The sequence below is a fragment of the Protopterus annectens genome, chromosome 14.part0 (assembly GCF_019279795.1).
Source record: "Protopterus annectens isolate FY-2018-M chromosome 14.part0, PAN1.0, whole genome shotgun sequence".
Lineage (NCBI taxonomy): Eukaryota > Metazoa > Chordata > Ceratodontiformes > Protopteridae > Protopterus > Protopterus annectens.
In genome coordinates this window covers 5,223,805-5,248,412 of record NC_056748.1, presented here as the reverse complement: position 1 = coordinate 5,248,412, position 24,608 = coordinate 5,223,805, and the positions used below count along the sequence as shown (strand labels likewise).

The window sequence follows — 24,608 nt, the reverse complement described above, 5'->3', positions numbered from 1 at the left end:
CACTTGCGAACTGCTTCTGCTTTGGGCACCGCGCGGCAAGAAAGACTGAAGAAAATGGCGTTGGATGACTCTTATATACCCCTGACACACTGACGTCAGGGAAGAAGCGACAGCAACCGACGCCAGACCAAGACTTTGGAACTCTGTCCGACTGCGGGACCGCCTGACGGCAGGATAACCCAAGTGTGATGACTGCAACAGGGTAACACGATGAACATCACCCCATTGTTTAGGTCTGTAGGATCCTTGGGGCTGAGATCTGCCTTTTGGGCGTCTGGATCTGCCTCTTTGTAGCCTGTCTGAGACCCGAAAGGACCAATTTTTTGAAGGCCAGTTTCTACTAAACCTAGGTGGCTGAACCTGTAAGAAATCCTTTACTGTCTGTATAGATTTTGCTTTATCCTCCATTTTCCTTAACACCAAGGTATCATGCTGTAGTGGAGCATCCAATAATTTTACTTTAACATGTTCAGGTAAACTTTGTTCTTTCAACCAAGCATGCCTTCGAATTACAGAGCCTGTAACTGCAGCTCTGCAAGAAGCCTCTAATGAATCAAAACCACATTGCAAAGTATGCTTTCCCACTTGTTCAGCTGCATGCAATAATTCCTGCATTTCATTATTGTCAGGATTTTCTGAGTTTGTAAGCATTTTCTGTTTTAACAAAGACATAAGGTATTGTTGGTATTTAAGCATGTGAAACTGGCAGTTTAAAGCCCTTACAGCTAAAGTAGCAGAAGTGTAGACTTTTTTCCCCCATCTATCCAGTGCTCTGGAATCCCTATCAGAGGGGACAGGATTTTTTGCAGTGGAAGCCTTAACCCCTTTGGGACCCTAAGAAATTGTTTCTGGGTCAGCAGCAGGGTTTTTATAAAGAAATTTATGAGAGTCAGTGACCCTGTAATAGCTGTCTGGCTTGACTGGTGCAGGGGGTAAAGAATCAGGAGACGGACTGGATTCAGAGAAATCATCATCAACAATATCAAGCACAGGGGGGATAGCTAGGGGCCTGTGCTGAGGCAGTAAAAGAAAATCTCTGAGCCTTTTCTTGGATTCTGATTAATCCTGGCTCTCCCAGCGGAAATGTTCCCTCATGGTGTGCAGAGTTTCCCCAAAAGAATAATCCTCAGGTGGAGAAGGTATAGATTCTTCAGCATCAGAGTCCTCACAGGGAGGGAGAGAATAACCCTGATCTGAAGAGGAATCAGAGGAAATAGAAACCTGGTCAGAGGAATCAATCAGTGTCTTGCCTAGGCCTTTTTTCAGGAGGGGGATGGGATCCCCTGATCAAAGTAATTAAGTTTTCGGCCATTTTAAGCATCTGTTTCTTTGGCATAGATGACTGTCCAGGAGAATGCTGTACTTGTTTCCTTGTCTTTACTGGTGTATTTGACTGTACCTTGGCTGTTGCAGAGGACTTAATAGTAAGCTGTGAAGGTCTGAAAACACCCTTAGAAGCCGATGCCTGCTCAGCAGCTCCAGACCCATCTGAGGCAATAATTTCCATAGGCCCAACACCTTGAGTATCCAGAGGCCTAGTTGTCTCCACGTGGGAGTCGGATAAGGCCTGTGGCTCTGAGGTAGCGGGTGTCAGGGACTGCGAAAGCGCCTCACTGAGAACCGGCGACTGGGCTAGAAGAGGCTTCGTCATCGGTTTTGGACATCGGATTCCTGTCCTTTTCCTTATCTTTGCGCTTTTTATGAATTCCGGTCGTCGGCAGTCAGACGGCATTATATAGTTAAACCTTCGGCCAAAATAATGTAAGGCAAAATCAAACAGATGTTTAATAGTGCGTTTGTTGAATCTAGCACAAAACCGACAACTAGTAACGTCGTGGTCAGGGCCTAGGCAAGGAATACAGTAAGAGTGAAAATCCTTATGAGGTATTTGCTTCCCACAAGAAATACAGTTGTTAACTTTTACTGACATCGGTTCTGGAGCAAGAAAAAGTTTCCCCAACAGGATACTTAGCTTTATTGAAGACTTAAGTTCTGAAACTCTAATCCAAAAATCTCAGGAGTCGGCCGACCGGCACTTGCGAACTGCTTTTGCTTCGGGCACTGCCCAGCAAGAAAGACTGAAGAAAATGGCGTCGGTTGCATCTTTTATACCCCTGGCGCACTGACGTCAGGGAAGAGGTGACATCAACCGACGCCGGACCAAGACTTTGGAACTCAGGCTGACTGCGGGTAGCCTGCCAGCAGGATAACCTAAGTGTAATGACTGCAACAGTGAAACACGATGAACATTTTGGCTGTTCTGCTGAGACAGTAAGGAAGGTGCATGAGGCAGGTGCCATGGTGAAATTTGTGACAGACTGCGTAGGAGTGGGTACCAGTGTTGGCGAGGCCAGTCTGGAGCAATCAAAATCATTTCTGGACTGTCCTGTTTAACTTTTAGTAGAACTTTGGAGAGCAGAGGCAGAGAGGGAAAGGTATAGACTGAAAGGTTTTCCCAGCTGAAGGACAGAGCATCCACTTTCCAGGCTTTTTTGTGAGGAGTTCTTGTGCAAAATTTGTCCAACTGGTAGTTCTGGGGTGAGGCAAAAAGATCCATGTCTGGGCTCCCCCATTTGCGTGTCAACATGTTGAAAATCAGTGGTTCCAGTTTCCATTTGTGTGGGTCCATGAGATTTCTGCTTAGTTCGTCTGCCAAAATATTCAGCTTTCCTGGCAGGAATTGAGCTTGTAATTGTACTTGATAGGTCAAGGCCATGTTCCACAATGCCATGGCTAGTCTGCAGAGGGGGTAGGAATGTGTACCCCCCCCTGCTTGTTTATGTACCACATAACTGTGGTGTTGTCCGTTTTTACCATTAGTTGTCCTGGATGGAGGTAGTCCTTGAAGGCTGTTAGTGCATTCTGTACAGCTAGCATTTCTTTTTGATTGATATGAAGGTGCATTTGATTTGGGCTCCATTTGCCCTGAATGCGCTTCCCTGCCAGATGAGCCCCCCAAGCATAGTCTGATTCATCTGTAGTTAGGGTTTGGGCAGCAGGGGGTGGTGTGAATGGCAGTCCCTTGTTTTGGTGGCAGGCCTCTGCCCACCATAGGAACTCTAGTTGCAGGCAAGTTATGATAGGAATCACTGTTTCCAGGCTGTGACAATATTGACTCCATAAACTTTTTAAGTACCACTGAAGTTTTCTCATATGCAGTCTTGCATATTGAATTAGAAGAATGCAGGAGGCCATGAACCCCAAGGCTTGCAGTACTTGTCTTGCAGATAGCAGGGTTTTTGTGGCCACCTGTCTGAAGTAAGTTACCAAATGAATTTGCTTTTCTGGCATAAGGAAAGCCATCTGGGCAGTTGTATTCAAGCTTGCACCCAGGAATGTAATTTTTTTGAGGGGGTACCAGTTGTGATTTATTTTCGTTTATGGTGTACCCTAGAAAAGCTAGAACCCTTTTTACAAACGCCAGATGTTCTAGAAGAATGGCCTTGTTTTCTGCCTGAATTAGACAATCGTCCAGGTATGGATATATTTGAATATTTCTTTGCCTGCAAAATGCAATTACAGGAGCCAGGCACTTTGTAAAGACTCTGGGTGCAGTAGATAAGCCAAAGAGCAGTGCAGAGAAGTGAGAATACAAAAAGCCTGCTTTGAAGCGGGGGAATCTTCTGCAAGTGTCCCTGATTGGGATATGCAGGTATGCCTCTTTTAGATCTAGAGTTGCCAACCAGGCATCTTTGCCTAGCATAGGAAGTAACTGGTGAAGTCAACATCTTGAATTTTGGAATGTCCAGGAAAGTGTTTAAGAGTAGACAAGTCCAGAATTGGACGCCATGATTTGTCTTTTCTGGATACCAGGAAAAATCTGGAAGAGAAACCTTGTCCCTTTCCCCTTCTGGTACTAGTTGAATAGCCCCCATGTTTAAAAGAGAAAGTACTTGTTTCTGAGCCTCTGCCCACTGATTTGGGGACAGGTCTGGCCATCCACTTGGAGTTGGCAAAGTACAGTTGTGTACACTTACCATAAATGTAGAAGTTAGAGTGTATTCACTGTTGCAGTCATTACATTTGGGTAATCCTGCTGGCAGGTTGCCCTCAGCAGGCCTGAATTTGAAAGTCTTGGAGCCTGCGTCGGCTGCTGTCGCCCCTTCCCTGACGTCAGGTCGTCAGGGTTATAAAAGAAGCAGCTGACGCTACTTTCTTCAGTTTTTCTTGCCCCAGATGTCAGGTGCCCCCAAAAAGGGAAGCCAAATTTTATATATTTATTCAGAAATACACCAACATAAATTTTACCTTCATCTATAAGCAAATACACCACATAGGTAGTATAAATCAGAGAAGGAAAGATCAGATCCAAAGGAGAAAAGGGGGAAGGTGGGTGGGTAACCTGGACTGCAACAGTGAATACACTCGAACATCTACATTTATGGTAAGTGTACACAACGGTACTATGTTCTTCGTGTTTCACTGTTGCAGTCACTACATTTGGGTAGAGTCCCAAAGCTATGGTTGGGAGGCTGGAACTAGACAGCAGTAGGACAGGCTATGAGGCCCTGCAGAACTGCAGTGGCAAAGCCTGCCCTGGATTTAGAGTAGAGTGGCAGATGATAATGCTTTGTAAAGGTGTGCACTGAACTCCAAGTGGCCACCTCTAAAATGTCTGTGGTTAGAACTCCCTTGAGAAAGGCTGCTGAGGTGGCTGTAGCTCTGGTGGAATGAGGCCTAATGCCCTTAGGCACTGGTTTGCCATGGTGTAAGTAGCAGAAATGAATGCAGTGGCCTAACCACTTAGATATAGTCTGCTTTGAGATAGGCTTTCCTTGTGATCCTGCAGCATATGCCACCAGTAACTGCTGTGTCTTTCTGAAAGCTTTGGTTCTATCCAAGTAGAATCTAAGCTGTGTACGTCCAAAGAATGCAGAATTCTCTCCCCCTTGTTCTGTGGATTTGGGTAAAAGGTTGGCAGATGTATGGCTTGGTTAAGAACCACACTGGACACTACTTTAGTCATAAATGTTGGGTTTGTCCTCAGGGAGACCCTGTCTGGATGAAAAATTATGAAAGGTTCCACAGCCATGAGTGCCTGTAGCTCTGAGACTTGTCTTGCAGAAGTAATTGCTAAGAGCAGAGCTGTTTTCCAAGAAAAAAACTTCATATCAGCAGTAGCAGCTGACTCAAAAGGAGGCAGGGTGAGCTTTTCCAAGACATAGTTGAGGTCCCATGCAGGTACTGGTAGTCTTCTTGGGGGCCTTAAATTTTTCGCTCCTCTTGAGGTACTACCTTAATAAAGGGTGAGAAAAAAGTGGTGGCTCTGTATTGTAATGAGCCGAAATGGCAAGAGGCATAAATTTCTGTTGATGAAAAAGATAGGCCCTTGTCAAGCATCTCAGTTAAAGTATTGCAAAATCTGAGATATATTTGGTACCGCTGTAACAGTTCCTTGTGCCTGGTTCCAGGCACAGAATCTCTTTCATTTTCCAGCATAAGACTTTCTAGTACTATGCCTTCTGGCATCCAGAATGACATCCATCACAGCTTTACTGAGAGGTGTTTTTTGTGGGGCTACATTATTCGCCATGCTGCCAAGTTTAATGTCCTGAATTGGCTGTGCATGATCTGATTGTCTTGCTGAGACAGTAGTCGAGGTATTTGAGGTAAGGTCCAAGCTGGGTATGGAGATAAGTTTCTTAGTATTGGATACCAGTACTGGGGCAATCAGTATCACACCTTTGGCTTCTCCTGTCTGACCTTAAGGAGCAGCTTGGGGAGGAGAGGCAGTGGCGAAAAAGCATATATGGATAGGTTTTTCCAGCTGAAAGATAGGGCATCCACTTTCCATGCTTGTCTGTGATAAGTCCTTGTGCAGAATCTTTTTAGTTGGTAATTGAGAGGGGAGGCAAATAGATTTATGTCCGGGCATCCCCATTTCCTTGTTATCATGCTGAAGACTTGTGGATCCAGCTTCCACTCGTGGGGATCCATGAGGTTTCTGCGTAGTTCGTCTGCCAGAGTATTTTCCTTTCCTGGCAGGAATTGTGCCTGCAGATGTACTTGGTAAGTCAAAGCTGTGTCCCACAAGGTCATGGCTAGTCTGCAAAGGGGGTAAGAACGAGTGCCCCCCTGCTTGTTTATATACCACATGACTGTGGTGTTGTCTGTCTTTATCAGTAGTTGTCCCGGATGAAGTAGGTCCTTGAAGGCTGTCAGGGCATTTTGAACAGCTAACATCTCTTTTTGATAGATATGTAGATGCATTTGGTTTGAGGACCATGTGCCCTGAATGCATCTTCCTGCCATGTGGGCTCCCCAGGCATGGTCTGATGCATCCGTTGTTAGTGTCTGCCTGGCTGGAGGTAATATGAATGGCTGTCCCTTGTTCTGGTGACAAGCCTTTGCCCACAATCAAAACTCCCGTTGCAGGCAGGGTATGAGAGAAATGACCGTTTCCAGGCTGTGGCAATGTTGAGTCCAAACACTTTTTAGGTACCAATGAAGTTTCCTCATATAGTCTTGCATATGGAATTAGTAGAATGCAGGATGCCATGAAGTCCAAAGCCTGCAGAATTTTTCTTGCAGATAACTGGGCCTTTGTTGCCAAAATTTTGAAATAGGTATTCAGTTGCCTTTGTTTGTCTGGCGTGAGATAAGCCATCTGGGCAGTTGTATTCAAGCTTGCACCCAGGAATATCATCTCTTGTGAGGGTACTAGTTTTGATTTCTTTTTGTTGACTGTGTACCCTAGGCATGTTAGAAGTCTTTTCACAAACACCAGATGTTGAAGTATGTCCTTGTTCTCTGCTTGAATGAGACGGTCGTCCAAGTAAGGATATATTTGTATTCCTCTTTGTCTGCAGAATGCAATTACTGGTGCCAGGCACTTTGTAAAGACCCTGGGCGCAGTAGATAAGCCAAAGGGCAGTGCAGAGAATTGGTAATGAATTAAACCAGCCTTGAATCTTGGGTATCTTCTGCATGATTGTCTGTTTGGTACATGCAGGTATGCCTTTTTTAGGTCTAAAGTCACAAGCCAAGTATTCTTGCCCAACATGGGCAGAAGCTGCTGCAAAGTCAACATTTTCAATTTTGGAATATCCAGGAAAGTGTTCAAAATAGATAGGTCTAGTATCGGCCTCCAGACCTTGTCCTTTCTGGGTATCAAGAACTGTTGTGAGTAAAATCCTTGTCCCTGCTCTTGCTCTGGTACTTGTTGAATGGCTCCCATGTCCATGAGGGATGAAACTTGTTTTTGTGCCTCTGTCCATTGATTTTTTGGCAGATCTGGCCAGCCGTTTGCCTTTGGTAGAGTATGGAAGTGGAACTTGTAGCCTTGTGACACTATGTTTAGAACCCACTTGTCCTGGGTTATGATGTGCCAATTTTGAGCAAAAAGTGCTAATTTTCCCCCTAAGGGTGCTGCCAGAAGATAAGTGCTTGGTGCCGGCAGGGGGAAGTCATTGGGACTGTTTTCTGTATGTTTGTGATCTATCTTCTCCAGCTTTGGAGGTAGAAGCACCCCACTGCTTGTGCCTATAAGGACCTTGCGTCTGGGATCTGCCCCTAGGGTGTCTGGGTCTGCCGCTTTGAGGTCTGTCTGACAAAGGAAAGGACCAATTTTTTGTAGGCCAGTGTCTACTAAACCTAGGTGGCTGTACCTGTAAAAAAATCTTTGACAGTTTGCATAGATTTAGCTTTGTCCTCCATTTTCTTTAACACCTCTTCTGCCTTAACACCAAACAAAGCATCATGCTGTACAGGTGCATCTAGTAATTTAACTTTAACATGATCAGGCAGATTTTGTTCCTTTAACCAAGCATGCCTCCTAATTACAGAACCCGTAACTGCAGCCCTGCAGGAGGCCTCCAAAGAATCAAAACCACATTGCAAAGTATGTTTTCCAACTTGTTCTACTGCATACAATAAATCCTGCATTTCCTTGTTTTCTGCACATTCAGAATTTAACAACATTTTCTGTTTAAGCAATCCCATGACATGTTGCTGATACTTAAGCATATGAAATTGACAGTTTAAGGCCCTTACAGCCAAAGTTGCAGAGGTGTAAACCTTTTCCCCATCTATCCAGTGCCCTTGAATCTCTGTCAGAGGGGGTTGGGTTTTTTTGCAGTGGAAGCCTTAACCCCCCTTTGGACCCTGTGTGATGGTTTCTGGGTCAGCAGCAGGGTTTTTAGAAATACATTTGTGTGAGTCAGGAACCCTGTAATATCTGTCAGGCTTAACAGGAACTGGGGGTAAGGAGTCAGACGAGACTCCGAAAACACATCATCTACAATGTCTAACACAGGTGGAATGGCTAGAGGCCTCTGCTGAGGTAGTAATAGAAAATCCCTGAGCGTCTTTTTAGATTCTGAAAAATCTTGGCTCTCCCAGTGGAAATGCTCCCTCATGGTGTGCAAGGTTTCCCCAAAGGAATAGTCCTCAGGAGGAGATGCTGAAGGTATAGATTCTTCAGCATCAGAATCCTCAAGGGGGGAAGAGAATATCCCTGATCAGAAGAGGAATCAGAAGAAATAGAAACCTGATCTGAAGATTCATAGTCAGTGTCTTGCCTAGGCCTCTTATCAGGAGGGGGATGGGAACCCCTGATCAAGGTAATCAAGTCTTCGGCCATCCTAAGCATCTGTTTTTTGGGCATAGAGGCCTGTCCACATGGCTCTTGAGTTTGTTTCCTTGCTTTAGAAGGTGTTTTAGTCTTTGTCTTTGAAGCTGAGGTTGTTTTAATGTAAAGATGTTTAGGTCTGAATACACCCTCAGACGCCGGTTCCTGCTCAGCGGCTCCGGACCCATCTGAGGGATTAGTGTCCGAGGCTCCAATACCTTGAGTATCTAGCGGCATGGCCGACTCCACATGGGAATTGGTAGCGGCCTGCGACTCTGAAGTAGCGGGCGTCAGGGGCTGCGAAAGCACCTCACTGAGAACCGGCGAGGAGTTGTTTTGTCGTCGGTTTTGAGCCTCTGTTATTTTTCTCTATCCTTTTCTTTCCGTTTTTTGTAAACTCAGGTAGTCGAATGAGTATCCAACGACATTTCAGGATAATTAAACTGACGTCCAAAATAGTTTAAAGCAAAATGATACTGACGCTTAATAGTGCATTGGTTCAATCTAGCACAAAACCGACAACCAGAAAAGTTGTAATCAGGGCCTAGGCAAGGAATACAGTAAGAATGAAAATCCATATGAGGTATTTGCTTCCCACAAGAAATACAGTTATTAACTTTTTCTGACATTGGTCTGGAGCAAGAAAAAGTTTCCCCAACGGGGTACTTGGCTTTACTGAAGACTTCGGATCTGAAACTCAAATACGAAAATCTCAGGAGTCAGCTGACCGGCACTTGCGAACTGCTTCTGCTTCGGGCAAGAAAGTCTGATGTAATGGCGTCGGCTGCATGTTTTATACCCCTGATGACCTGACATCATGGAAGAAGGGACAGCAACTGACACAGGACCCAAGACTTTGTTAATCAGGCCGACTGAGGGCAACCTGCCAGCAGATTACCCCAAATGTAATGACTGCAACAGTGGAACACGAAGAACATCTCTTTTTACAAACGCCAGATGTTTTAGGAGAATGGCCTGGTTTTCTGCCTGAATTAGACAATCGTCCAGGTATGGATATATTTGAATATTTCTTTGCCTGCAAAATGCAATTACTGGAACCAGGCACTTTGTGAATACCCTGGGCGCAGTAGACAAGCCAAAGGGCAGTGCAGAGAACTGATAATGGATGCAGCCTGCTTTGAAGAGTAGGAATCTTCTGCAAGATTCCGTGATTGGGATACGCAGGTAAGCGCCTTTTAAGTCGAGAGTTGCCAACCAGGCATCCTTGCCTAGCATAGGAAGTAAATGATGAAGAGTCAGCATCTTGAATTTTGGAATGGTCAGAAAGGTGTTTAGAGTAGGCAGGTCCAGAATTGGTCGCCATGATTTGTCTTTTCTGGGTACCAGGAAAAGTCTGGACTAGAAACCTTGTCCTTTTTCCTCTTCTGGTACTAGCTGAATAGCCCCATGTTTAAGAGGGAAAGAACTTATTTCTGAGCCTCTGCCCACTGATTTGGGGGCAGGTCTGGCCACCCGTTTGGAGTTGGCAGTGTGTGGAAATGAAATCTGTATCCTTGGGACACTACATTTAAAACCCATTTGTCCTGGGTTATAAGTTGCCAGTTACTTGAATGAAGAGCCAGTTTCCCCCCCAATGGGGTGGCTAAAAAGTGCTTGGTAATTTCATAGGGAAGTCATTGAGACTGTTTACCATAGGGTGGTGCCTTGTTGTTTCCAGATTTGGAAGTGGAAGCACCCCATTGCTTAGTTCTGAAAGTCCCTTGGGACTGAAACTTGGTGCTTTGGGAATGTCTGGTTTTGGCCGTAGTGGCTCTGGAAGGAGCTGGAAAGGACCAGTTCTTAGTAGGCCAATGCCTACTAAATCTAGGAGGTTGCACTTGTAAGAAATCTTTCACAGTTTGCATAGATTTAGCTTTATCTTCCATCTTTTTTAGAACTTCTTCAGCCTTATTGCCAAATAGGCGGTCCTGCTGTAAAGGAGCATCCAAAAGTTTTGCTTTTACATGATCAGGCAGAGGTTGCTCCTTAAGCCAAGTAGACCTTCTAAGCACAGACCCAGTAACAGCAGCCCTACAAGAGGCTTCTAAAGAATCAAAACCACATTGCAAAGTATGTTTGCCAACTTGTTCAGCTGAATGCAACAAATCCTGCAAATCTTTATTCTTCACACAGTCAGAAATCAACATCATCTTCTGTTTAAGCAGTCCCATGATATGCTGTTGATATTTTAGCATATGAAATTGACAGTTTAAAGCCCTGATTGCTAAGGTTGTAGAAGTATAAACATTTTTACCCAATCTATCCAGCTTCCTGGAGTCCCTATCAGAAGGGGTAGGATTTTTAGCAGTAGAAGCCTTAATGCCTTTGGGCCCCTGAGAAATAGTTTCAGGGTCCGTAACAGGATTCTTGAAAAGGAATTTGTGGGAGTCAGGGACCCTGTAGTACCTGTCTGGCTTGCTAGGAGCTGGAGGCAAGGAATCAGGGGCCATACTGGATTCCGAAAACACATCAACAATATCTAATATAGGAGGTATAGCCAGAGGCCTATGCTGAGGAAGAAAAAGGAAATCCCTAAGCCTCTTTTTGGATTCAGAGAAATCCTGACTTTCCCAGTGGAAAAGCTTCCTTAAGGTATGTAAAGTTTCCCCAAAAGAGAAATCCTCAGGTGGAGAAGCAGAGGGAATGGAATCCTCTGCATCAGAGTTCTCATAAGTAGGTATGGACATATCCAGATCATTAGAAGAGTCAGAAGAAACAGAGTCCTGTTCAGAAGATTCATAGTCAAATTCAATCCTAGGACTCTTGGGGGGGGGGGGGGGTGGGAGGGTTGACTACCCCTGATTAGAGTAATTAAATCTTCAGCCATTTTGATCATTTGTTTATTAGACATAGGGGCCAGAACATGTGGCCCGGGCGTTGGTTTTTTAGACATAGATTGAGATTTAGGCCTTAACACTGAAGTTGGGAGTCTTGTTTAATATGCAAGTCTGTAGGCCTGAATACCCCCTCAGAAGCCGGTGCCTGCTCAGCGGCTCCGGACCCATCCAAGGTAGAGACATCCGCGGGTTCCATATGTGAAGTATCTCACGGCATACCGGACTCCGAATGGATCTCAGTACAGGCCTCTGAATCAGAAGTACCGGGTATCAGGGGCTGCAAAAGCGCCTCACTGAGTACTGGCGTGGCTTAGGAGAAGTGTCGTCGGCAGTTTTGAACCTCAAGGCCTGTCTCTGACTTTTTCTTTGCATTTTTTCGGTATTCCGGTAGTCGGATGGCTAACCGGCATCATTTCTGGATAATTAAACCGAGAACTGAAATATTTTGATGCAAAAATGTACCGATGATGGATAGTGTGCTGATTAAATAAAGCACAAAACCGACAGCAAGGTATGTCGTGGTCAGGGCCTAGGCAAGGAATACAGTACAAATGAAAGTCCTTATGAGGTATTTGCTTCCCACAAGTAATACAATTACTAACTTTTACGAACATCGGTAAGGAACAAGAAAAAAGTTTCCCCAACAGGGTACTTAGCTTTTAGTTGAAGACTTCGGTTCTGAAACTCGAAAACAAAAATTTCAGGAGTCGGCCGACCGGCACTCGCGAACTGCTTCTGCTTCGGGCACCACGCAGCAAGAAAGACTGGTGTAATGGCGTCGGCTGCATGTTTTATACCCCTGATGACCTGACGTCAAGGAAGATGAGAAAGCAACCGACGCAGGACCCAAGACTTTGTTAATCAGACAGACTGAGGGCAACCCTGCCAGCAGATTACCCAAATGTAATGACTGCAACAGTGAAACACGATGAACATCTGATTAACAAAAAAGTGAACATGATGTAGGTATCTCTCCCCTTTATACTATACATGCTACAGACATCTGCATCGCTGAGAAGCATGGTAGCATTCAAAGGCTCTTGAAGCTGGGCCAGATGGTCTAGTAAAGTAATGCAGACGTAATCCTTGTAGTGCATAATTTTTATAGTCCTTGTCTACATTAAAAAAGAACTTCAGTAGCCTCAAACTCCATGCCTGTTGGACAATGAGTGATAATGGGTCACTTCTCTACCACTGGTTCTAGCAGGGAGTAGGTTTCCTTCATAAGACCAACAGGTGAATGATGAATGACAGCTGTGCAATGGGTTTTAGGTGAAGGTACTCCAGCATGTGGGAAAGTAAGCTGAACTTGGCCATGGGAAGCTTTTGCAGAGAATATGACAGCATCAAACCATGGTTTCTAAGCATGTGTACCTGTGAAGACAAGTCCAACCAAATGTCAAGTTCACAAATGTTCAAAAGAATGGTGGCTATAGGCTTACTGGCTGTGGGACAGGCAGCAAGATTTTCCTTAAATCTAACGGGCAAGTCTGTTTCAACCCAAGATAGCTCAAGTACAACTACCTGAGAAGAGTTCAACCACTGGAACCTTCACTAGGGAATTCAAATGGTTGCTCCACATTCCCAGCCTAGTCAAAATGTGGGACAGTGGAGGCCATCCCAGTGATCAATTTTACTGGAGGAGGCTTTAGTTGGGTGATTGAACCCCTGCTCCATGACCTTCTGGCTTCAGGCCAACTTCGGCCTACAGTAACATGAAGGAATACTCTGCTGATCCCTGTACTGGCCACACTTAAATACTGCAGCATCCTCTGAGAGATGAGGTAGGTTTCAGCTTCATGTGCTTTTAAAGGGTTGCTGTTCGTGACACTTTCACAATGTGCATTTCTCTCAGGTAGTAAAGGTAGTGCAGATGCAGGTCTGGAGTGATGAACTGGTGACTGTTGAACACTTGATAAGTGTACGTCTAAGTCAAACTTCTAATAATATTCCTTTGCACAGCTCAAGAACTGAAAAACAAAACATGCAAGTGGCATGAAAAACCAGCAGTGCAGTTATCTTAGCCTGGAGCTTAAAATTACAAAATGTGCCAAGAAAGAAAAGCACATGAGTGTAAGAGCGACAGAATGCAAGAATTTTATGACAAAATACTAGTCCAAGAAGAGGAAATCCCAGTCATTATTTACTGATGAAGTGCATTTGAAGTCAGAAATGTACTTTTCCTCTAAATTTCTATATAAAACGGATAGATTTTTGGATATGCATTTTAACTTCTTGATATGCATTCTAACTATAAAATAAGAGAATATAAACAAAAATTTAGCACATTTTAATATCTCTGTACCTACTGTGTCACCATTAAAGAATGGCATTTTTGTTGAAGTTACCTGTTGTAGTATGCGAATCTCATCATTAAGTGCATCTACTCTTTTCTGGTCATCGAGACTGAGCTGTGATAACAGATCTGTCCCCAGCTCGGCTTTCAAAGACTCCCGAGTGGACTCCATAGCATGCAGACTTGCCTCTAAGCTTTGTAAACTGCGTTGCTGTTGAACAGATAAAACACTTTAATTCCAGGGTACAAAAGTACAAAATGTTTAAAACTGAGTTTGTAATAATGGACAAAAATGGAATTCAGTAATTTCATATCAACAATAACCTTTTAGTGATTTAGGAGTAGAGCTGAGTAAGCTACTTAAGTAATCATACTTCAGTTGCTCCACAGTTTAACACATTTGGATAAAGCAGCATAAGGGGATGATACACTAGCCCATTTTATGTTATAGCAATGCAGAGAAGTTCATCTCTGCAAAACTAAGGTCTCCATGGATCACTTGACTAACCAGTATTTGACAATCATCCAGACAGGAGGAAATTTCTTTTTTCATGTCAGCATTAAACCCCCTCTCCCTAGTCCAGTCTCACAGTGTAACACGAATCCACCATCACCCAAAGATGACAGCACATCAAAAAGCTCTCAGCAACTATCAATATACGCAAACACACAAGCAGAAACTTTATAATACATCTACGCTGCATTACCAAAAAAGGCATCTCTTGCATTTCTAGAATTACTTCCATTCCTAGTCCTAGTGAACACAAGGATCCATCAGATGCTGAGTAGTTAACATCTCTGCTGCATGGTTAAAGAGTTCAATCTTGACTTCTGAAAAAAAGAAGTTATGTCTTACCATAAAGTTCCATCTGTGTTGTTGACTTTCTTCCATTCATCACTGATGGGTTCGGTTCCGAACCCTCGGAACAGAGTCGGCCTAATACCAAGCTCGCATACACCAAAACCTCTCGAGCTAAGCTGCTACCCACAATGCCCTTCTCCCAGTTATCACAGATCAAGTTTGCATGAAAACATACAGAAGTAAAAGCAGAGGCCACTTCTGTGCAAAAATCCTGAAAACACCACAAGGACCCATAAGCTCCACCAGGAGCCTTTGGTGGGGGACGGAGGGTGGGATGTGATGAACGGAAGATCATCAACAACACAGATGGAACATTATGGTTAAGACATAACTATCTGATGATAATCTTCTTCCCATTCATCACTGATGGGACAGACTCACAAGCTACTTGAAAACCTGGGTGGCCCTTATGGAAGAACATTCCTGAGTACCACTGAGCCAAAGGCCACTCTTCCTTCCTTGGAGATCATGTCCAATTTGTAATGTTTGATGAAAGTATGGGGTTTAGCCCAAATGGCTGCTGCGCAAATGTCATCCATAGAGGCTCTGGAGTGAAATTGTCATGGCTCTCGTTGAATGTGCTTTGATAATGACAGGTTTAGGTTCATTCGCTTGTGAGTATGAAAAGGAAATAGAAACTCTGAGCCATTTTGATAAAGTGACTTTTGATATGGCACATCCCATTTTTGGTCCAGAAAAGGAGATGAAAAGCTGATCTGACTTGCGGATAGATTTAGTCCTATCCAAGTAAAAATGTAGTTTTCTATGTACATCCAATGAATGTAGACAGTATTCCAGTTTATTGGAATAATTTGGGAAAAACACTAGGAGCTTAATGGACTGGCTGACAGAGAAATCAACAATCACTTTGGGGAGAAAAGATGGATTAGTATGAAGAGATGCTCTGTCTTTATGAAACGGACTCTTGTACGGCTTGTAATTCTGATATCCATCTAGATGATGTGACAGCCACCAAAAAGAGATTTCCATGATAGAAATTTAAGGTCACATTTTGCAGCAGGTTCAAAAGGGGGTAAAGAGAGACTGCAATACCAGAGAGAGATTCCATGTCTTTAAAGGCCATCTGATTGAGGGCCTGCTATGAAAAAACCCTTTTAGAAAGGTCTTGCATATGCGGGTGGAGATAAGTGGAACCTCCTTTCCAGACCATTATGAAAATTGGAAATAGCTGCCAAGTGGACTCGAATAGTAGAAGCTGATGCTCCATTCTCAAAAAACTCAAAGGTATTGAAGTAAAACAGATGCAAGAGCTGAGAGGGGATCTAACATCTGTTCAGAGTGAACCTTTTCCACTTATCTCTGTAGAGTTTTCTGGTGGATGGCTTATGGGAGGCCAGAATAATATCAAGAACAGGTGAGGAGAGGGTTTCCTGCCTGGTGACTAATGGAAGTGGAGAAGCCAAGCTGTCAGCTTCAGAGTGGACAGATTTGGGAGAGTCAACCCTTGGGGGTGAGAGATTAGGTCCGTACGAGTGCCCAGGATCCATGAAGGTTGTAACAGGTGAGGCTGGAGGAAGGGGAACCACACTTGTCAAGGCCAGAATGGGGCAATGAGGATTACCTTGCATCTTACCCGAATTGCTTTCTTCAAAAATAGGGGTATCAAGGGAATTGGAGGATAAGCATAGAGGAGACCCGTGGGCCAATCCTGAGCCAAAGCGTGTCATGGGGACTCCACTTCTGGGGGGAAAAAGGGCAAAGAAGCTGCTGCATTTGTTGTTTGAAGGGGAAGCAAAGAGATCGCAGCAAGGCTGGTCCCAACGGCTGAAAATTTCTGCCATCACATTCGGATTGAGACACCAGTCGTGTGGAAGGAGAATGCATCTGCTCAGCCTGTCCGCAATGACGTTGGAGCTCCCCGGGATATGCATTGCTATAAGAAAGTGGTTGGAAGCTATCGCCCAGTGCCAAATTCTCATGGCCTCTCGACACAGGGGGTAGGATTTGGTCCCTCCTTGTTTATGTACCAGACTACTGACATATTGTTTGATTGAATCGTAATTGTTCCCGATGGAAGGAGCAGATGTAATGCCTGCAACGCCAACAGCACCACTCTGAATTCCAGAACATTGATATGCAAGTTGGTCTCTAAGCTGGACCACGTGCCTTGGACTGTCTTTCCCTGAAAATGGCCCCCCCCACCCTATCAGGGAAGTGTCTGTGGTCAGAGTGGCATTGGGTTGAGCGATCTGGAAGGGGTGACACCAAAGTTTCTGATCTGGCCTCATCCACCAAAGAAGATCTTGTTTGCAAGAGTTGGTAATGAGGATCTGTGAGTTTAGAGGGGGAAGATTTGCCAACCACTGGAACAATAGGAGCCATTGTAAAATACAGTTGTGTACCTACCATAAATGTAGATGTTCGAGTGTAGTCACTGTTGCAGTCATTACTCTTGGGTTATCCTGCTGGAAGGCTACCCGCAGTCGGCCAAAATTCCAAAGTCTAGGTCCGGCGTCGGTTGCTGTCGCCTCTTCCCTGACGTCAGTGCGCCAGGGGTATAAAAGATGCAGCAGATGCCATTTTCTTCAGTTTTTCTTGCACCAGACATCAGGTGCCCCCAAAATGGTAGGTTAAAAAAATATGCCAATAATTATGCATGCAGTAAAATAAACATTTCCTTCATCTACAAGCAAATACACCACATAGTTTGTATAAGATAGAGAAGTAAAGGTAAATCCCAGCAAAGAAAAGGGGGATGGTGGGTTACCTGGACTGCAACAGTGAATACACTCGAACATCTACATTTATGGTAGGTACACAACTGTACTATGTTCATCGTGTTTCACTGTTGCAGTCATTATTCTTGGGTTGAATCCCAAAGCTGAGGTTGGGTGGCTGGGCCTAAATAGGATTAGGAGAGGCTATAAGGCCCTGCAGAACTGCAGTGGCGAAGCCTGCTCTGGATTTAGAGGAGAGAGGTAAATGGTAGTGCTTTGTAAAAGTGTGCACTGAACTCCACGTTGCAGCCTCTAAAATGTCTTTGGTTGGTACTCCTCTGAGAAAGGCTGCTGAAGTGGCTGCTCCCCTGGCAGAATGAGGCCTAATGCCCTTGGGCACTGATTTGCCATGTTGTGAGTAGCAGAAAAGAATGCAGTGGCCTATCCATTTTGAAATAGTCTGTTTTGAGATAGGCGTTCCATGAGGTCCTGCAGCATATGCCACTAAAAGTTGCTCAGTTTTTCTGAAAGCTTTAGTTCTGTCCAAGTAAAAGTGTAGTTGTCTGTGTATGTCCAAAGAATGCACAAGTCTCTCACCCTTACTCTGTGGGTTTGGATAAAAGGTAGGCAAATGAATGGCTTGGTTAAGGGCCACACTAGACACTACCTTAGGCATAAATGTCGGGTTCATCCTTAGAGAAACCCTGTCTGGATGGAAAATGATGAAAGGTTCCACAGCCATGAGTGCTTGCATCTCTGAAACACGTCTTGCAGAGGTTATTGCTAGGAGCAGAGCTGTTTTCCAAGATAAAAACTTTATATCAGCTGTATTGGCTGGCTCAAAGGGCGGCAGTGTGAGTTTATCCAAGACATAATTGAGGTCCCATGCAGGTATTGGGGCCCTCCTTGGAGGTCTTATGTTTTTGGCCCCTCTGAGGTACTGACATAGCAAAGGATGGGAAAAAAATAAGAGGTTCCGTATTCTAATGAGCTGAAATGGCAGAGGCATGAATTTTAATTGATGAAAAGGATAGACTTTTGTCTAGCATCTCAGTTAGGTATTGTAAAATCTGAGGGATATTTGGTACAGAATCTTTTCCAGTTTTCTGCATAAGATTTTCTGGTAATGGGCCTCCTGGCCTCCAAAATAACATTCATCACTGCTTTAGAGAAAGTTGTGTTTTGAATGGTTACATTATCCGCCATGCTGCCGGATTTAGGGTCCTGAGTTGGCTGTGCAGAATCTGATTGTTTCGCTGGGTCAGTAAGTGAGGAATTAGAAGCAATGTCCAGGCTGGGCCTTGAGACAAACTATTTAGGATTGGGTACCAGTGCTGGCGTGGCCAGTCTGGGGCAATCAGAATCATTCTTGGCTTCTCTTGTCTGACATTTAGGAGCACCTTGGGGAGGAGAGGCAGAAGAGGAAAGCCATATACTGTTAGACTTTTCCAGGTGAATGACAGAGCATTTACTTTCCACGCTTGCTTGTGATAAGTCCTTGTGCAGAATTTCTGTAGTTGGCAGTTGTGAGGGGAGGCAAATAGATCTATTTCTGGGCATCCCCATTCCTTTGTTATCATGCTGAAGACTTGTGGATCCAGTTTCCACTCATGGGGATCCGTGAGGTTTCCGCTTAGTTCATCTGCCAGAGTATTGTTCTTTCCTGGCAGGAATTGTGCTTGCAGGTGTACTTGATAAGTCAATTCTGTGTCCCACAAAGTCATGGCTTGTCTGCAGAGGGGGTAGGAATGTGTGCCTCCCTGCTTGTTTATGTACTACATGACTGTAGTATTGTCCGTCCTTACAACTAGTTGTCCTGGATGGAGTAGATCCTTGAAAGCTGTCAGGGCATTCTGAACAGCTAGCATCTCTTTTTGATTGATATGTAGATGCATTTGGCTTGTGGACCATGTGCCCTGAATACATTTTCCTGCCATGTGTGCTCCCCAGGCATAATCTGATGCATCTGTTGTTACTGACTGCCTGGCTGTGGATAGAGTGAATGGCTGTCCCTTGTTGAGGTGACAGGCATGTGCCCACCATCGAAACTCCTGTTGCAGGCAAGGAATGAGGGTAATTAATGCTTCCAGGCTTTGACAATGTTGAGTCCAGACACTTTTTAGGTACCACTGAAGTTTCCTCATATGCAGTCTGGCATATGGAATTAGCAGAATGCAGGATGCCATGAAGCCCAAAGCCTGCAGAATTTTTCTTGCAGATAACTGGGTCTTTGTTGCCAACATTTTGAAGTAAGAAATTAGTTGTCTATGTTTGTCTGGCGTGAGATAAGCCATCTGGGCAGTTGTATTTAAGCTTACACCCAGGAATATTATCTCTTGAGAGGGTACTAGTTTTGATTTCTTTTCATTTACTGTGTACCCTAGGCAAATTAATAATCTTTTTACGAACGCCAGATGCTTTAGTAGAGTGTCCTTGTTCTCTGCTTGTATAAAGCAGTCGTCCAAGGATATATTTGAATTCCTCTTGGTCTGCAAAATGCAATTACTGGTGCAAGGCATTTTGTGAAGACCCTGGGCGCAGTAGATAAGCCAAAGGGCAGTGCCGAGAATTAGTAGTGCATTCAGCCAGCTATGAATCTGAGGTATCTTCTGCAAGATTGTCTGATTGGGATATGCAGGTATGCCTCTTTTAGGTCCAAAGTTACAAGCCAAGCCTTCTTGCCCAGCATGGGCAGAAGCTGCTGCAGAGTTAACATTTTGAATTTTGGAACGTCCAGAAATGTTTAGAATAGACAGGTCCCGTATTGGTCTCCAGGTTTTGTCCTTTCTGAGTACCAAGAAAAGTCTTGAGTAAAATCCTTGTCCCTGCTCTTGCTGTGGTACTTGCTGAATGGCCCTCATGTTCATAAGGGCCGAAACTTGTTTTTGTGCCTCTGCCCATTGATTGTGTGGCAGGTTTGGCATACCTTTTGCCTTTGGCAGGGTGTGAAAGTGGAACCTGTAGCCCTGGCTCACTATATTTAATACCCATTTGTCCTGGGTGATCATGTGCCAATTTTGAGAGAAAAGTGCTAGTTTTCCCCCTAAGGGGGCTGCAAGAAGATAAGTGCTTGGTGCTGGTAGAGGCAAGTCATTGGGACTGTTTCCTGTATGGCTGTGCTTTGTCTTCTCCACTTTTGGAGGTAGAAGCGCCCCACTGTTTAGGCCTGTATGAGCCCTGGGGCTGGGATCTGCCTCTGGGATGTCTGTATTTGCCTCTTTGTGGCCTGTCCGACACTGGAAAGGACCAATTCTTTGTAGGCCAGTTCCTGCTAAATCTTGGTGGCTGAACCTGTAAGAAATCCTTTACTGTTTGCATAGATTTAGCTTTGTCCTCCATTTTCTACAAAACCTCCTCTGCTTTAACACCAAATAAAGTATCATGTTGTAATGGAGCATCTAATAATTTTGCTTTAACATGATCAGGCAGATTTTGTTCCTTTAACCAAGCATGCCTCCTAATGACAGAACCCGTAACTGTGGCCCTGCAGGAGGCCCTCCAGAGAATCAAAACCACATTGCAATGTATGCTTTCCCACTTGTTCAGTTGCATGCAATAAATCCTGTCAACATTTTCTGTTTTAACAGTGACATTAAGTATTGCTGATACTTAATCATATGAAATTGACAATTTAAAGCCCTCACAGCCAAAGTAGCAGAAGTGTACACCTTTTTCCCCCATCTGTCTAGTGCCCTTGAATCCCTGTCAGAAGTGACAGGATTTTTTGCAGTAGAAGGCCTTAACCCCCTTGGGACCCTGAGAAATAGTCAGCAGCAGGGTTTTTATAAAGAAATTTATGTGAATCAGGAACCCTGTAGTATCTGTCTGGTTTAACAGGAGCTGGAGGTAAGGGGTCTGGGAAAGGCCGGACTCTGAAAATACATCATCTACAATGTCTAGCACAGCGGGAATAGCAAGAGGTCTGTGGTGAGGAAGTAAAAGAAAATCTCTAAGCCTTTTCTTTGATTCTGAGTAATCTTGGCTCTCCCAGTGGAAGTGCTCCCTCATGGTATGCAGGGTTTCCCCAAAAAAATAATCCTCAAGAGGAGAGGCTGAAGGAATGGATTCTTCAGCATCAGAATCCTCATAGGGAGGAAGAGAGTATTCCTGTACAGAAGACGAGTCAGAGGAAATGGAAACCTGATCTGAGAAGTCATAGTCTTTCTCTTGCCTAGGCCTCTTATCAGGAGGGGGATGGGAACCCCTGATCAAGGTAATAAGGTCTTCAGCCATTTTGAGCATCGGTTTCTTAGGCATGGAAGTCTGTCCTGGAGAATGCTGTACTTGTCTCTGTCTTTAAAGCTGCTGTAATCTTTCATTTGAAGCTGAAGTAGGCTTTACATATAGCTTTGTAAGTCTGAAAACACTCTCAGAAGCCGATGCCTGCTCAGCGGCTCCAGACCCATCTGAGGGAATGAATTCCGAGTGTCCAATACCTTGAGTATCCAGAGGCCTAGCTGGCTCCACGTGGGAGAGTTAGTGGCCTGTGGCTCTGAGGTAGCGGGTGTCAGGGGATGCAAAAACGCCTCACTAAGAACCGGCGACTGGCTTAGCGGAAGCCTCATCGGTTTTGGATCTCGGATGCCTGTCCTTCTCTTTCCTTGCATTTTTTAGAAACTCCGGTCGTCGGCTGTTCCCACGGCATTATGTAATTGAATTTTCAGCCAAAGTAATGATGAGCAAAATCAAACCAACGTTTAATAGTGCATTTGTTGAATCTAGCACAAAACCGACAGCTACCAACGTTATGATCAGGGCCTAGGCAAGAAATACAGTAAGAATGATAATCCTTATGAGGTATTTGCTTTCCACAAGAAATACAATTGTTAACTTTTTCCTGACATTGGTCTGGAGCAAGAAAAAGGTTTCCCCAATGGGGTACTTAGTTTTAATGAAGACTTCAGATCTGAAATTTGTCTGTGAAAATCTCCGGAGTCGGCCGAATGGCACTTGTGAACTGCTTCTGCTTCGGGCACCACGTGGCAAGAAAGACTGAAGAAAATGGCGTCGGCTGCATCTTTTATACCCCTGGCGCACTGACGTCAGGGAAGAGGTGACAGCAACCGACGCCAGGCCTAGACTTTGGAATTCTGGCAGACTGCGGGTAGCCTGCCAGCAGGATAACCCAAGAGTAATGACTGCAACAGTGAAACACGATGAACATCCACATTGCAAAGTATGCTTTGCAACTTGTTGAGCTGCATGCAATAATTCCTGCAATTCCTTATTTTCTGCACATTCTGAAATCAACATCATTTTCAGTTTCAGCAATCCCATAACATGTTGTTGGTACTTAAGCATATGAAATTGACAGTTTAAGGCCCTGAATGCCAAGGCTGCATTTGTATAAACCTTTTTTCCCCATCTGTCCAGCGCCCTGGAATCTCTGTCGGAGGGGTAGGGTTTTTTGCTGTTGAGACCTTAACTCCCTTAAGACCCTGTGAAATAGTCTCAGGATCAGCAGCAGGGTTTCTAAATAAAAAATTATGATAGTCAGGGACCCTGTAATACCTGTTAGGCTTACTGGGAGCTGGAGCTAGAGAGTCAGGGGTCAGGCTTGACTCTGAAAAAACATCATCCACAATGTCTAACACAGAGGGAATGGCCAAAGGCTTGTGCTGAGAGAGAAGGAAGAAATCCCTGAGCCTCTTTTTTGATTCTGAGAAGTCTGGACTCTCCCAGTGAAAATGTTCCCTCAAAGTATGCAAGCTTTCTCAAAATGAATAATCCTCAGGAGGAGATGCAGATGGAATAGACAACTCAGCATCAGAATCCTCATAGGGAGGTAAAAAGAATTCCTGATTAGAAGAGGAATCAGAAGAAATAGAAACCTGATCTGAAGATTCATAGTCAGTGTCTTGCCTAGGCCTCTTATCTGGAGGGGGATGGGTACCCCTAATCAAGGTAATAAGGTCTTCAGCCATTTTGATCATCTGTTTTTTAGGCATAGAGGCCTGTGCACGTGGCTCAGACATCAGTTTTTTAGTTTTAGAAGGTGTCTGTCTTTGGTTTTGCAGCTTTCGGTTTGATGTAAAAATGTTGAGGTCTGAATACACCCTCAGAAGGCGGCGCCTGCTCAGCGGCTCCGGACCCATCTGAGGGAGATACATCCGTCAGTCCAATACCTTGAGTATCTTGCGGCATGTCTGACTCCACATGGGTGTCGGTAGAGGCCTGCGACTCGAAGGTAGTGGGTACCAGGGGCTGCGAAAGTGCCTCACTGAGTACCTGAGAACCGGCGACTGGCATAGAAGAAGCTTCGTCGTCGGTTTTGGATCTCGACTGCCTTTCTCTGTCCTTTTCTTTGCATTTTTTATGTACTCCGGTAGTCGGAATGCTATCAGACGACATCTCTGGGTAGTTAAATCTGTTGCCAAAATACTTACATGCAAAAATATACCGATGCTTAATAGTGCGTTGGTTAAATCTACCCCAAAACTGACAGCCAGGCACGTTGTGGTCAGGGCCTAGGCAAGGAATACAGTATAAATGGAAATCCTTATGAGGTATTTGCTTCCCACAAGTAATACAATTATTAACTTTTTCTGACATTGGTAAAAAGCAAGAAAAAAAGTTTACCCAACGGGGTACTTAGCTTTATTGAAGACTTCGGTTCTGAAACTCAAACGCAAATATTTCAGTAATCTGCCGACCGGCACTTGCAAAATGCTTCTGCTTCGGGCACCACGCGGCAAGAAAGACTAAAGAAAATGGCGGTGGCTGCATGTTTTGTACCCCTGACGTCATGGAAGAGAAGACAGCAACCGACGCAGGACCCAAGAGTTTGCAATTCAGGCCGACTGAGGGCAACCTGCCAGCAGATTACCCAAATGTAATGACTGCAACAGTGAAACACGAAGAACATCTGTACTATGTTCTTCGTGTTTCACTGTTACAGTCATCACACTTGGGTAGATTCCCAAAGCTGAGGAAGGGCGGAGGTAGCCAAGAAGCATTAGGGCTGGCAAGCAGGCCCTGTAAGACTGCTGTGGCAAATCCAGCTCTGGATTTAGAAAAGATAGGCAAGTGGTAATTGCTTGGTGAAGGTGTGTACAGAGCTCCAGGTTGCAGCTTCCAGGATGTCCCTGGTAGGGACTCTCCTGAGAAATGCTGTAGAGGTTGATGTAGCCCTAGTGGACTGTGTTCTGATACCTTGTGGGGTAGGTTTCCCATGGTGTTTGTAGCAGAAATGGATGCAGTGTGCTATCCATTCAGAAATGGTTTGCTTTGAAATGGCCCTGCCCTCTGCCCCTGTAGCAAAGCTGACAAGCAGCTGGTTAGATTTTCTGAAAGGTTTAGTCCTGTCCAGATAGAACCTAAGCTGCCTGTGCATGTCCAGGGAGTGTAGGATCATTTCCCCTTAATT

At 44.6% G+C, this 24,608-nt stretch overlaps 1 protein-coding gene across 1 annotated transcript in view; it reads right to left on the bottom strand.

The window, feature by feature from the left end:
- SMC3 (structural maintenance of chromosomes 3) overlaps positions 1–24,608 on the bottom strand; it is a 2,445,376-nt gene that overhangs the window by 807,485 nt on the left and 1,613,283 nt on the right. Inside the window, exon 19 of the mRNA XM_044056330.1 lies at positions 13,755–13,913. Within this exon, the coding sequence (XP_043912265.1) occupies positions 13,755–13,913 (159 nt within the window). The remainder of the gene's footprint in view (positions 1–13,754; positions 13,914–24,608) is intronic.